Source organism: Mustela putorius, unplaced genomic scaffold (genome assembly GCF_011764305.1).
Source record: "Mustela putorius furo isolate JIRA1106 unplaced genomic scaffold, ASM1176430v1.1 tig00003863_pilon_pilon_pilon, whole genome shotgun sequence".
In the NCBI taxonomy this organism is placed as follows: domain Eukaryota; kingdom Metazoa; phylum Chordata; class Mammalia; order Carnivora; family Mustelidae; genus Mustela; species Mustela putorius.
Genome location: NW_025422015.1, coordinates 27,372,695 through 27,387,670, shown reverse-complemented (window position 1 = coordinate 27,387,670; position 14,976 = coordinate 27,372,695). Strand labels below are relative to the sequence as shown.

Sequence of the window (14,976 nt, the reverse complement as noted above, 5' to 3'; positions counted from 1 at the left end):
CAGAGTGAACGAAAGTCTTTCAAAAGCAGCCCGGGAGGATGAATCACAAGCTATAAAATCATGCCCTTTGGCCCAGTGATCCTTTTTCTGGGAACTAATCTCAAGGAAGTAATTCAAAAGATGGTGAAAGGCGTAGACCCAGAGGTTGATCACTGTAACATTTGTACACTTGAAGGAATGGGAACAAGCTAAATATCCTGAGGACACGGGAATCCAGGCTCTTCATGATTTATTACTTCCATGAAATTAGCCATTAAGAATCAGTACAAAGATGGCAACATAGCAGATGTGCATAATTTAATGTTACATATCACAATTATATCTTGCCCTGATGACAATGAAAAGGAAATTATATATATATATGAACAAGGACAGATCAAAATATAAAAACCTAGAAACCGTTTGATCCATTGGGATTTCAGATGTATTCTTCACAGTTCTAAAGATTGGGAGGTCCAAGATCAAGGTGCTGGATTTGTCTGGCAAAGACCCACTGCCTTGTTGATAGGTGACTGTCCTTTCACTGTGTCACATGGTGAAAAGGGATTCTTTTATTATTATTGGGCACTCATTATTTATATTTATATTATTGGGCACTCATCCCAATAACAAGGGTTCATGACCTAAGCACTTCCCAAAGGTCCTTTATTGAAATACCATCACATTTGGGGTTAGGTTTCAACATATGAATTTGGGGGGGATACAAACATTGAAGGTATAGCAACACTGTTATAAACTGTTTATGTAACTATAATATTTTAAGATGAACAATAATCTCTGCTTGGAAATTAACCATCTATTGATTAAGTCTGGAGTGATGCTACAGTACCTTCAGATGTTAAGTATGTATGAGAGAACAGAGAAATTAGGAAGCTGACCACATTCCCATGTCAATAAAATTAGGTCTCTTTCTAATATTAAAACAACTAGTATTACTTTGTAGTTATAAAAGGTATTCTGTTGAAATTGTAATAGTGCTTCAACCACATAAAAACCCATTGAAGTATTGTTTATCTTGTCCAGCTAAAGGATCAGATCAGTTTTTTCCCCCATTGAATACAAATGCCCAATAAATAAAGACCAAACAAGGAGTAAATATTTGGTGTAAATGCTTCATTGTGTTTTTTCAGTTTCATGTCCCATCTCATGATCTTTCCCTCAGATTGAAAGACAGGTTCTCAGTGTCTGTGGACCTCTGCTTTCACTTTTTGTCTTATTTTCCAAATTTGGAATACATTGGTAGAGACGATCTTCCCAGTGGGACCTTTCCCAGTTAGTACAATGGATTTGCCAAGGAGGGAAGAGACGGTTGTTAAGTGCTCAAGTCCCTGCTTGTGCCTGCCAGGAAAGTGAATTTGGTGTTGACTTCTATGACAAACATGTTTTTCAGGGTGGATCACTTGTACACGTTCTTTGTTCAGTGGTCTCCTGACGTCTATGGGAAAGATGCCAAAGAGCAAGGCTTCGTGGTGGTGGAAAAGGAAGAACTGAACATGATTGACAACTTCTTCAGTGAGCCAACCACCAAGAGCTGGGAGGTGAGCACTCAGGAGGAGCTGAACCGTCATGGTCCTTAAGCTACAGTATGTAATTGAAGTTTTCTTGGGTCTAGACACCAAGAACTTCTTGGCTGGCAAGAAGTTAGGTTTCTTGTGCACTTTGGAAGTGATCAGGGGAAAAGCTTTATTCCTCTGTTTGAGCTAGTTTTATGTGTCAGATAAATGCCACACTGCTGGGTCATTTCGCTTTTCCTTTTAAACACTACTGATGGCTCCCCTTTATGAACAGGATGAAGTTCAAGCTCCTTCATGTCGCCTGGAAAGCCCTTCATAATTTTTTTGAGCATTTACCAAGCTCTTCCCATATCAGGGGCACAATGGATGAGATAAGCAGAATTTACTATAGATGAATCCTTAGAGTATAATGAGATAATTGCCATTGTAGGTGAAATGCCAAGTGCTACAGGAGCATGGAGCCAGGCCCCTGAATAGAGCCGGGGGATCAGGGAGAGCCGCCCAGGAGGAGTGATTAGAAACGAAGATCAGAAGGAGGGGTTTGGGCAGTTGGGGTGGCATGGGACATGGGACACGGTCTGGACAGAGAGGAAAGTCTGTGCAGAGGACTGACCCAGGGGAGAAACAGAGCATGTAGCACATTTAATAAACTAGGAGAAGGTCAGTGTGGCTGGACCGTAGGGTACAAAGCTAAAGGAGGGGCGAGAAACGAAGCAGGGAAGGGAAGCCAGCAGAGGTTCATCACAAAGGACCTATGAACCCTGTGCATATTCCTAAAGGTAATGGAAGGCATTGAACCCTTTTGACTCTGGAGAATTATACACGCATATGCATCTCAGACAGCTCTTTCTTGATGGCAGATGTTCAAGGATTGGAGTTGGACAACACTTGAGTCTCGAAGACCCATTAGGAGGCTCTTTTCAGTCGTCATTGTTGAGAGCTAATGGTTGCTGAGAGAGTGGCAGTGGGGATGGAGAAAATTGAGTGCTTTTGAAAGATAATTAGAAGGTGGAGTATACAGGATTTTGTGAGTAATTATTATATGTGGAAACTAAGGAAAACGTCAAGATTGATCTCTTGGTTTTCAGAGTGGAAACTGGAGGGTAGTGGTACCTGCCCTTCACTGAGACAGGAGCATAGCAAGAGTATTAGATTTAGTAGAAAATGTTCTGCATTCTGGGTTTAATCTAAATTTGAGGTGTCTGGAATTTCCAAGAGACAGCTGAAAATAAAACTTAGGAGAAAGATCTGAAAATACACTTTTGGAAATCCTTAGCAAAGTTGAAGTTATGAGTATAGATGAGGTCATCATAGGAAGAGTATATACAGTAGGTAGGGAACGGGGTTCAGAGCAGAACCATTAAGGACACCTGCATTTAAGGGGCCAAAGGCAGTAAAGACCACAAAGGTGACTGAGAAGGAAAAGCCAGGAAGGAGGTAAAATATACGGAGAGTCATGTCTTAGAAGCCAAGGGAAGAGAATGTTTCAAGAGGAAGGTAACAGTCAGAATGACTTATGTTACAGAGGAGTCAGACGCTAGGAGCTGAGGTATGTTTCCTGGGTTTATTTTTTATTTTTTTATTTTTTTATTTGACAGAGATCACAAGTAGGCTGAGAAGCAGACAGAGAGAGAGAGAGGAGGAAGCAGGCTCTGTGCTGAGCAGAGAGCCCGACACGGGGCTCGATCCCAGGACCCTGGGATCATGACCTGAGCCGAAGGCAGAGGCTTTAACCCACTGAGCCACCCAGGCGCCCTGTTTTCTGGGTTTAAAACTGAGGTGGTGGGTGCCTGGGTGGCTCAGAGGGTTGAGCCTCTGCCTTTGGCTCAGGTCATAATCTCGGGGTCCTGGGATCGAGCCCCGCATCGGGCTCTCTGCTTGGCAGGGAGCCTGCTTTCCTCTCTCTCTCTCTCTCTGCCTGCCTCTCTGCCTACTTGTGATCTCTCTCTCTGTCAAATAAATAAATAAATACATGCATCTTTTTTTCAAAAACAAAAATAAAAACTGAGGTAGTAGTTGGTGACTTTGACAAAAGCATTTTCATTAAAGTGGTAAGTTTAAAATTTAGATTCCAGTGGTTCAAAGAATGAGTGGGAGATACGTAAGTAGAACTAATAGAGGTGGGAAACAACTCACATTTGGTTTTGTAGAAATGAGATGATAAGCTGGAGGAAGTGAGGTGGAGAATGTTTTCCCGCTCCTGAGAGAGACTTTAACCTTTTGGATGAGGTCAGTGGGAACGCCAAAGTCAAAGTTACAGAAGATACGGACAGGAGGAAGGGAATGATCAGGAGAGCAGATCTCTGAGAATCGGCAGAAATGTGGGGGTAGGGATAGGATTGGTCTTAGGTGGGTGTGGGTTGTAGAAAAGGATAGAGTGTATACCAAAAAATGCAGCTTCAGTGGTGGTAAATCGTGGCATTTTTCAAATAATGGTTTCTTTGAGGTGAAGGAGGGGTTAGAGGAATATGGAGAAGGTATGAAGCAGCAGTTACAGACACTAGGAAAAATGCTAACAGAAGACTATCATGGGGCGGCTGTCTGCTTTTGAGGGCACTGGACTTTCCTCGTGGCCCCAGGCTGCAGTGAGCGGTGATATTCTCCAGCACTCCCATCCTGGTTTTACATTCGAGTGGGCAGTGGGATCCTTCCAAGGCCAGAACCTTGCCAGTTTGGGATGAGCAAGGGTGATAAACCTTCCCCTTGGGTCTGATCCTTTCTGGAACGCTGGGTCCTTTTATATGTGTGCTAGGACTGACACTTCTTTTTTGTCACTCCCTCGTGGCCTGAATGTGCGGCAGGCACACACACAGCTGCCTGCGGCAAACTCCTACCCTCCCTCAAGGACCCTTCAAGTGACTCCTTTGTCACTGCTGTGGTGCTCTCAGTCCGTCCCCTGTCCTGTCCTCCCACGGCTCGTCCTTCAGAGCTGTCTGGTGGACCGCACACCAGTTTACTTATTTCCATGTCTCCCGCAGTTCACAAAGCTTCTTGCTTGAAACCCTTTTTGAAGATATTTAAGCCTATCGGCTCTTCCTCCCTTGGCTTTATCTATCAATTTAGGGTGTTTTTTTTCCAGTTTTTGTTCCTGTCTCTGGCCAGTGTTTCCCAGTCAGTTTGCTGGTTCCTTTTCTCATGCTGTTCCCTAGGAGTTTGTCCTTGACCACCTTGTCATCTGTTACATCTTTCTTGGCTGAGCTCAACTCTTGTGGCTTGGTGCTGCTGACCCCCGCATCTGCCCCCGCCACATACTTCTTTCCCCCGAGCGGCTCCATTAGAGCTCATAGCTGCCCCACAGGCCCTGGTGGAAGAGGTGATGTGATACACGGATTCTGGCCAAGGCACCCAGGAATATCAAGTCCTGTCCTCACCTCATCTGCTCTGTTCAAGAGGCCCCCATAAGGTATGTGCACAGATGAAGCAAAGCCAGGAAGTGTGCATTTTCTTATTGAGACGGTGGCTTCTCGCTCTAGTATGGAGGCCCAGAGGGAAGGTGTAGATTGCATTAGGGACTGAATCCTCGCCTGATGAAGGCCTGAATATCTTGAGCCAAAGCAGCCGTCTTTAAGGGCTATTCTGCCTCTCTGCTCTAATCCCATCCTTGAATCTCAGCTCTTGGCAACCCCAGTGGGAGGAGAGGCCACACTTACCAGCACCAGAGGAAAAGGAGCTACAGAGGTATGCAGGGAGAGAAAGTTCTGCTAGATGACCTGATGTGGGCCAGGCCTTCTCGGGCTGAGCCGCTGAAAAGGAAAGGGAGGGCAGATTCTTTTCTTTTCTTTTTTTTTTTAAGATTTTATTTATTTATTTGACAGAGAGAGATGACAAGCAGGCAGAGAGGCAGGCACAGAGAGAAGAGGAAGCAGGCTCCCTGCCAAGCAGAGAGCCCGACGCGGGACTCGATCCCAGGACTCTGAGATCATGACCTGAGACGAAGGCAGTGGCTTAACCCACTGAGCCACCCAGGCGTCCCGGCAGATTCTTTTCTAGAGAATACTGTCTACATCTGTAGTGGAAGAGGAGGAAGAAAGGAAGGGATAGAGAAGGAGGAAGAAATTCATTGGCCTATTTTAAGCTCCTTGTGCTTGCGCTGACAACTGGAGAAACAGGTGGCTGGACTGGTCAGGCCACCTTATCTCTGTTTGCTTGCCATATGACAGAGTCCAAAAGTGCAGTGAGTAGAAGCATGCTGGCCACGATCCCTCCATGCAGGAGCAAGCTCTGCACACTAGCTTTACCGTAAAGCCAAGCCACTGTGAGGGCACCGCTCCTCCTCTGTGGGTGGGGAAGAGGCACCTTCATTCCCCCAGAAGCTGGCAGGTGTCAGATCCTCAGCATGTCCAAAACAAAGACTCTTGCCCACAGACTTGCCTCTTCTCACATATTCCCATATTAATTAGTGGTGTCCCAAGCTAGAAAACTTGCTACCATCCTAGATTCTTTTCCTTCATTATCTAGTCAGAGTCTTACTGTGATTCTCCATGGTGCAGGACCTCTACTTCCCTCCACCAAACATGCCTCAGTCAGCCCGTCTGCACCCTTCACTTGGACTTCCAAGGGCACCTCTAATCCCAGCCCAACCACCAGCCTATTCTTCTGTACAGAATTTCTTTAAATAAGCTTTATTTCCTAATTTTATATAAGTAACACCTGCTTATTGTGGAAAAATTTAGAAACTACAGAAAAGCACAATGCAGAACATTTAAAAATAATGTGACCACACTTAACACTTTTGTGCATTTTATTCAATTCCTTTTTTCTCCCTCACTTATTTTAGGATGTTATCTAGGGGGTGAGGGGTAGGGAGTCTTGCTTTTTATTTTTGTAAAAGGCATTCATACTGGGGCGCCTGGGTGGCTCAGTGAGTTAAAGCCTCTGCCTTCAGCTCAGGTCATGGTCCCAGGGTCCTGGGATCGAGCCCTGCATCAGGCTCCCTGCTTAGTGGGGAGTCTGCTTCTCCCTCTGCCTCTTCTTCTCTCTGTCTCTCATGAATAAATAAGTGAATAAATAAATAAATAAAATCTTTTTTTAGAAAAGGCTCTTATACATGTTCTGTGCTATTTTACTTGCTGAAATAACGCCTGTGAACATATACTCCCATGCTTATGACACTCCGTGCCTCCCCATCGCCTAGAGCCGTCACACCCACTGGCCAATCATCAGAATCACCACTTGGTGAATTTTTTTTTTTTTTAACTGAAACCTACACCTTTACCACTAAAGATGTTAGTTAATTCAGTAGGTCTGAGTGAGGAGTATCAGAATCTGTGTTTTTAAAAGCTCCTTTTTTAAAAACAAAATCTGTGTTTTTAAAAGCATCCAAAAAGATGATTTTGAAGAATAGCCAGGTATTAGGAAAAGTGGCCTCTAGAATAAGTTCTAAGCTTCTTCTTCTTCTTTTTTTTTTTTTTTTAAGATTTTATTTATTTATTTGACAGAGAGAAATCACAAGTAGATGGAGAGGCAGGCAAAGAGAGAGAGAGAGGGAAGCAGGCTCCCTGCTGAGCAGAGAGCCCGATGCGGGACTCGATCCCAGCACCCTGAGATCATGACCTGAGCCGAAGGCAGCAGCTTAAACCACTGAGCCACCCAGGCACCCCAAGTTCTAAGCTTCTTAATGGCATTACTGTTCTTTATTTTCGCCACTTCTGTGCTTCCCCAGCTTCATCTCAACTTCTCTTGCTTTCTATTCACAAGCCAAGTGAACCATAAGAACACAGCTCAGTTTTCTTCCTGTACTCTCCACCTGGACATCTCCCCACACCCTACCCTATGCTCTCAAACCCAAGCCCCATCACCTCTGTGTGAATTAGCCATCTCCAGACTCTCTGGGTGGCCCCTCCCACCTTTGAGTTGCTACTATTAGCATTTGTATTACATGGAATGGCATTCATTTATTTATAAATGTCTCTCAGACACTTGGGGGGTGCAGTTTGTTGAGCATCAGACTCTTGGTTTTTCAGCTCAGGTCGTGATCTTGGGGTTGTGACATTGAGCCCCGTGCGCAGCAAGGAGTCTGATTCGGGTTTTCTCCCTCTTTCTCTGCTCCTCCCAATCATGTTCTCTAAGATAAATCTTAAAAAAAAAAAAAAAAACCTCTCTGCTGTCTCCTCACCCACTTGAAACTGAGGACTGCTTTGTGTCCCCAGGTCTGGCAAATTAGCTGGCACATGGCATCATAGAGAAGGCAGCCGGTAAATGCTATCTGTTGCAAAGGGTCGGTGCTGAGGAGAGAATGCTCACAGGCACAAAATCCAAGTGATTCTGCCCTAGGTTGTGTCGTGGTTCTTGCACTGAACATAAGTTCTAGTTCACCTGGGTCTGGTCACTGAGTATCTGGCAGAGTTCTCATTAGAACAGACCCTTGGGATGAGCTATGCCACAGCCCCTGACCCCCTCAGCAGTACCAAAGACCATTTTGATGTGGAAGAGTCACAGAAAGATCGCTAAAAATCGATCCAATGGTAATCCGCATTTTTTTCCCAAACCCCTATGCCATCGAATCCAGAAAGCAGAGGAGGGCTGATCGTGCTTATTAGTCACTAAGGGTAAATGTTCCTTTGCCAGCTCTTTTGAAAAACTGAACCTAAAGTAACATTTTTTTCAGCCTCATATAAACCAGATGTTCTCCCATTCTTTTAAGTTCCTCATATCTAACAAACATGATATGGTATTGAAGTGAAATACCATTGGCCTAAGTATAATGAAACTACCTCAGGTCAAGGCTCCTTTTATCCTTCCTTCAAGATTCAAACCTGTTGCTGGCAACATCCATAAAGTTTTAAAATGGAAATTTAGCTTTAGAGAAGGTGCTGGAAAAAACTCCAAAAAGGCAGGGCTTGAAGAGCTAGCTTAGCCAGAGGACTATAAGGAAGAAAAATATAAGAAGACAAAGAAAAACAAACAAACAAACCAATGGAGTTTTGTTTCAGTTAGGAAACTTACCCGTTTCAAAGGTGAAAGTGTCATTTTACTGCCTCACAGCTATGCCTGACAGGAAGTGTGTGTTTGCTCTAAATCCTAATTTGGGTGTGTTCCTGCAGAAATGCTGAACCCTCTCCTGAGGGAAACAGAAACTCAATTATGCAGGAAGCTAGAAGCAGCACAAACCATTGTAGCTCCTCGTGGCCGGCAGCAACAGTGGTGGGGCAGCCAGGAAAACGCTGCTTCTATCTCATTAGCAAGCAGACGGTTCTCCCCCACTCAGGATGAGAATCCGAAGGTTGCCCTTGGACGTTCAGATTTTCTATTGTGCCAGACCTGACCAAGAGCCTTTTGTGAAGGTATGTGGGAGTCCTTGAGAGCTAATGAGGTGCTGGTGATTCCTCCAAGATCCGCCACTGGGTATGTTTCCAAATGCCTCCTAATTAGAAAGGATGTGCTGACATTTCAACCGAAGCAGGTATTTTATTTGTTTTGGGAGATGGATATGATGTGGCTTGTCCCTCCTCCTTGGAGTAAAAAATCCACATTTTAGTTTTTTCATTCAGCCCTGTTTGTACCTCTGTTAAATGTAGAATTCACTATAAAAATATGTGCTTTATTTAATACACTTAAAATCCTATGACTGTGACTCTTTGACAGGGTTTTAGGTAAAGCCCCATGAGAAGATAATAAAATATATTAGTTAATTTCCTTACCTGTAAATCTGGGTGGCAGGTACTTTATATCTGTCACTGTACATATTGCAAATTGAGTGGCATGTTACCTGGCAACTTTGATTAAATGTACATAAATGCCTTTTCTCTATAATGCAAAAGTCCACTGACGCTAGTACCCAGGTATTTTGATGAATTAGTCACTATATCATTTAGTGACTTCTCCAGATGTTAAGGGGGACAAAGAATAGATTTTTAAGTTGAAATTGACTTTGTTCATTCATAAGCATAGTTACAATGAAATAATAAATGTGTACAAAATCAAGTTTCTCAGTTTTGAAGGAAAGGTTATTTTGATAGTTTCTGAATTGTACATAAAGAAATGTAACCTAATTGTAACTTAGCCTAAAGCTTTGTGTTTCTTTGTATTGCTGCTTCTGGTGGATGTTACCATTTGTTATTTCTATCAGGGTTTGTGGCTTTGTGCCATAGCCTTGAGAGAAAACAGGAGTCTTGATTTTAAAAAACTATCCTTATCTCTCAATTTCCCTATCTATAAAAGATTACAGAATGATTGCTATTAGCTCCTTAACAATTCAAACTTAGATGCAGGCTAAAAGAGAGTAATTTAGGGCTTTTCAGGGGTCTAGGTCACCTGTGGAATCAGGCATAATAATTCACACTCCATGAGCACTCAGCAGTGGTAGTAAAAGTGGAAAAACCTGTGACTTGAATTTGTACGCACTTAGTGTCTCCGCTACACTGTGTTAAATTCTGCATTTGCTCAGAAATTGTAGCTGAAATTAGCCCTTTTCCAAAAGTCCCGGTTCAGTTTATGTCCTACTGCTAAAACCACCCGTTACAAGCACTTGTGTGCTTGAGGTCATTTTTAGCAGGTGAAGGAAAAGCAGCTATATCAGGTCTGGGGGTTTCTCTGCATTTCAGATCATCACCGTTGAGGAGGCCAAGCGCAGGAAGAGCACTTGCGGTTACTATGAGGATGATGAGGAGGCCGCTCTGCCGGTCCTGCAGCCCCACAGCGCACTCCTGGAGAACATGCACATCGAGCAGGTGGGCTCTCCCAGGGGACTCAGGACCCGGGGTGGGGCGGGATGGGGGGTGTTCCTAGGCCTTAAAGAAGCATTTCCCATCCCTGCCTGCACTTGCTCTTCTCACGGTGGGGGGTGGGGAGAACACCAGCAGCCTAACCAATACCAGCATCTGAGAGGTTACATTAGCTCTCCCTGTCACCTCTTCGGGAGTTTGGGGACTTGGCCAGAAACTGTATCCATCTTCTAAGTCCGAATGAAAACCCATTCTTGTCTTCAATACCAATTTTTAGATTATCCTACTGTAGTACTAATGCATATCCCTAACACTTAAAAAAGGATTCAGATTTATCCTGGTGATTACTACAGAGTTCCAATAGTTTTAACTTACAGGGATCAATAAAGGTTATATAGCAAATACACTTTACTAGCTGTATGGAAACTACCAACCACTAGGAGTAATTTTCCTTTTTCTGTGATTTCCTTTGTTCACTTTATATTTTCTGAAAACCTGCAACTTTAGTTTTATGAAATACTGTAATGTGCTGTATTTGAACTGTAGTAAGGAATCTCTTGCATTTCTCCTGTTAGCTTAGAAACCTGAATTTCAGAGACCTTAAAGAATCAAGTTCAACTCCCTCAATTTGCAAATGAATCTGTGAAGGCTCAGGAAAGCCAAGAGATTTGACCAAGCAGCTACAGAAATGGGGTTCATGCTGATATTACAACTGATGTTAAGCATTCTGAAGACTTCAGTACTTCATAGCCTCCTTTGTTGGTATTTTTGAAGAGAGATGCATTATTGGTATTTATGGGAGCCAAGTTTAAGCTAAATGTTAACGTAAGTGAAAGATACAGCAAGGTGAATACAGACTACATTTGACTACTAGCACAAAACACCTGTGTTCTTTGCTCTCACTTCTGTGGGAAGCTGCACTGAGTTGTCGGTAGCAGCTCTGAGCTTATGAGCATTTAGAAAGAACAAATGGAGAACCATGAACTGTTTGGTGAAGGTCAGGTTGAAGTGTAAAAGGGAAATCAGGTATCTAATTCCTATCAGGCTAGGTGCTGTATCTCCAGATGTATAGTTGCCTGTGACCCCTCATTCAAGTCCCTAAGAGGGACTGTATGCTCTGACTGGCATCCCTGCCAAGGTAGCAACATCAAGGAAGAGATTTTTCCCTTCTCTTTCCTGGGGTATAGTTACAAATATTTGTCAGATTAAAAAGGAGCAACATGTGAGTAAGGGTGATTTTGAGCTTGAGCCTCAGGTACTTGCTTAGTGGTACAAGCTTATTAGATTTGTGGACAGATTGTATATTTACATCTCCATCTTTGGATTTGCAGCTGGCCCGACGCCTTCCAGCACGGGTACAGGGGTATCCGTGGAGACTCACATACAGCACATTAGAGCATGGGACCAGTTTGAAAACTCTCTATCGGAAGTCGGCATCCCTAGACAGTCCTGTCCTGTTGGTCATCAAAGATATGGATAATCAGGTGAGGCTTATTCATCTCACAGAAAACATTTTGTGATGACGATGTTCAAACTTACACAATAGTAGAGAGGCCAGTGTAAGAACTTGCCATCATCCAGAGTTCATAGCTAGCAGGACTTTGCCACATACACTTCATAGGTCTTTGTTGGTTTTTCTTTGGTGAAGTATTTTTTTTTAAGATTTTATTTACTTATTTGACACAGAGGTCACAAGTAGGCAGAGAGAGAGCAAGAGAAGGGGGGGAGGCAGGCTCCCCACTGAGTACGGAGCCTGATGCAGGACTCGATCCCAGGACCCTAAGGGCATGACCTGAGCCCAATGCAGAGGCTTAATCCACTGAGCCACCCAGGCGTCCCTTGCTGAAGTATTTTAAAGTAAATCCCAATTATTATGTCATCTCACCCCAATATACTTCCAGATGTATCTATCGAAAAAAATGGAGTGTATTTCCAAATACAGTTACATAAAGGAATTCTTTTTTCCTGTGCTCGCCGTATAGTAGGAAGCAATAATGATATTCTGCAACCTAAAGCTGGAAAAGCTGGACAGAAGTCAAGTCTGGATTGGCAGATAGTGCAGAAAAAAGTTCCAGTGCCATACCAGAACTCTTTACAGGTAGCTGAACTAGTGCCCACAAACCTTGCCTGCGTGCTTGCCCAGATGGAGAGCAAGTCAGGGCTGAAGTGTGTGGCACCTGAAGGACCCAACTGTTACAAGGGATATTCTGTACCATTGCTCCTCGCCCTTTCTCTTGGTCTTGGAGGCAGTGGTGAATTCTAGATATTAGCCCCATGCACCCAGACTAGTATTCTGTCAGCATGGATGTGAGTGGAATCTGGGCGGTTTTCTTTCATATACTACCCACTCAGGTTTTTGCTCCACAAAAGGAAGACATCTTTCAAGATTTAGTCATTTCAGTTTGGTCTCTGCTATAGCAAGAAGAATTTTCTTTACATTTTTAAGATGTAGATGTCATTCTTTTCTCTTTCTGGCATTGAAGCAGGTTTTGTTCAACAGCTTTTCACTTATTCATATGTTGAGAAAGTGTATGAGTGCCTGTTGTATTTGGGGCACTATGAAGCATTGCTTGCTCTGAAGCTATACGATTGTGGGCATTTTAGGGAAGTTGATATTTGCGATCATAATTTGTCTTGGGAGAAATTAGCAGAGAGATGGGGGTACTGGAGGCACTGTCTTTCTCAACTCTGATCTTTCCTGTGACTTTATTGCTGTGTTATTATAGATAAAGAATTGTGAGGAGTAGTTTACCTATTATCATTGTTGTTATTACTTCTTGATTGATGACACTTTATTTAAACATTATCCAAGTGGGTACGGTCAGGTTAAAAATTTTTAAATAATAACAACAAAGGCTTAAAATGGAATTACATAGGGATTTAGTGAAATGTTAGAGTTGTTTTATATGAGCTATGGTTAGATGGTTTTATCACATACAAACCCTCATCATAAGTACAGATTAGTTCTACTAATTTACCAAAAGATACCAAGTTTGTTGGGGAATGTGTTGGCAGCACAGAGCAGGAATGCAGCACAATTTCACCTGCACCCAAGTGACCCCCCAAGGCAAGAATGTGGCTTTGCTGTGTTTGAGAACAGGGTAGAATAACACCTGTAAATTTATCTGGGAACAAATTATGTAAAATTCTAATTTAAAAGCATTATGTATGTAGAACAGCACCAAAGGGAGCTCTGCAGAATCAATAGTCAGAGAAACAACCATAACTGGTAGAAACTATAAAAACAACAGTCACTTCAAGTCTCTAAGAAACTGCTGTGATATATCCTCAAAGAGTAGGTCCCAAGCACTTCTTACCCCCTACCCAAGACCTATGTTTCAGAGGCTAAATTCCCAGTAAGTATGGCTTGGAGGTGGAGGATTATTTTCTTCTACCCAACCTCTGTTTGTAGGGGATATGCTCTACCTTAGGCATGGTAGAATGAAGGAATATCAAAAGCCCTTGCCGAAGCTCTTAGAGCAGAAGTTCTATGACCAAGAGCTACTACCCCTGCCTGCCACCCTCCTCATAAAGTAAAAGTGTTCCTCTGAGGGAAGCAGCCACTATCCAGCCCCTGGCTCCCCGCTCTAGGAGAAGAGGCAGATTGTAAGACTTAGAGCTCTGCTAACCTCCTCCCATGAACACACCACGTTACAACTGTACAACAGTTCTCTCTGAAAAGACCTGCAGACTAACAGAACAGATGTTGTATAACATAGGACGAGGCTGGGAGTGGGGTAGGGTGGGGACAAAAAAAAAAAAAGCCACATCAAGATGGGTAGGAGGGGCAGAAAAGCAGTCTTGACAGGACTCCGCGCCATCCTCCTAGTGACCCACAAGAGGGAGAGAGATCACAAAACATGCACCTCCTCTCTGAGAAGTGAGGGGTCAAGTCCCACATTAGGCATACCAGCCCATGGGACCAGTACCAGAAAGGCAAGCTCCCAGAACAACAGTCTTTGAAAACAAAGGCTAATTTTGAAAACGAGGCTGATTTTTGGGAGAGCAAGAGGGCTGTAGGAAAGGGAAAATTGCATTGTTGAAGGGCTCACACACAGACTCACTTGCTCTGAGTCTCAACACAGAGGCAATAGCTTGAGAAGCACCTGGGCTGCACGTGAGGGAGATGTGTTGACTAGTTGACTAGTTTCAGAGAGTATACCTGAGAGCAGGGGTCTGGTTTTTGTTTTTTTTACTGCAAACCTGGTGCTGATGGGTGCCATTTTTAGTGCACTCAATTTCCCTTGCTAGTACCACCAGCTCACTCCACATTCCCCTGTGGCTCCAACCCACCGGGCCAGCCATCTGTTGACCCAGCTTGGCCTCTGCCCCGCCATACCCGGCCCTCAGGCTGGCCCCAGCTCTGTGCTCATCCACCACAGCCTCTCCAGACGTAGCACACAGACTTTCCCCAGCCCTGCACTCATCGACTTGTCCACTGTGGCTCCCACCAGACCCCTTGCACAGGCTCCCTGAGCCTGTACTTGTCTGCCACACCCCCTGGCCTGTCAGACACAGTGGCTGAACTTGCCCTGGCCTAGCCCCTGTCCACGGCATATCTTTAAAACAAAAACAAAACAAAAACGGACATAGAGCTCTGAAGCTGTCCCCAAAGGAACGGACTTTATTTAGAAGAGTATGGACAAGTTCAAGCCAAAGAGAACCCTAGAAAATGATGACAGTTTGGGGGTAAACAATTAAGAGGAGGCTGGTAACTGCATAAAGACAACAAGCTAAACTGAGGAGCTTCTAGTTGAGCAGAGAGAACCAGGAACAGAGATCGCTAAGGAGGGCCTTCC

At 43.9% G+C, this 14,976-nt stretch overlaps 1 protein-coding gene across 11 annotated transcripts in view; it reads left to right on the top strand.

The window, feature by feature from the left end:
* NCOA7 (nuclear receptor coactivator 7) overlaps positions 1–14,976 on the top strand; it is a 160,318-nt gene that overhangs the window by 139,611 nt on the left and 5,731 nt on the right. For 8 of the 11 annotated variants that reach the window (XM_004740133.3, XM_004740134.3, XM_004740132.3 and 5 more), the window contains 3 exons: positions 1,391–1,538; positions 10,058–10,183; positions 11,509–11,661. In XM_004740133.3, coding sequence (XP_004740190.1) covers positions 1,391–1,538; positions 10,058–10,183; positions 11,509–11,661 — 427 coding nt within the window. Of the gene's footprint in view, positions 1–1,390; positions 1,539–7,586; positions 8,798–10,057; positions 10,184–10,752; positions 10,940–11,508; positions 11,662–14,976 lie in introns of those variants that run through there. The other 3 variants (XR_006602357.1, XR_006602358.1, XM_004740141.3) reach the window with 3 other exon arrangements.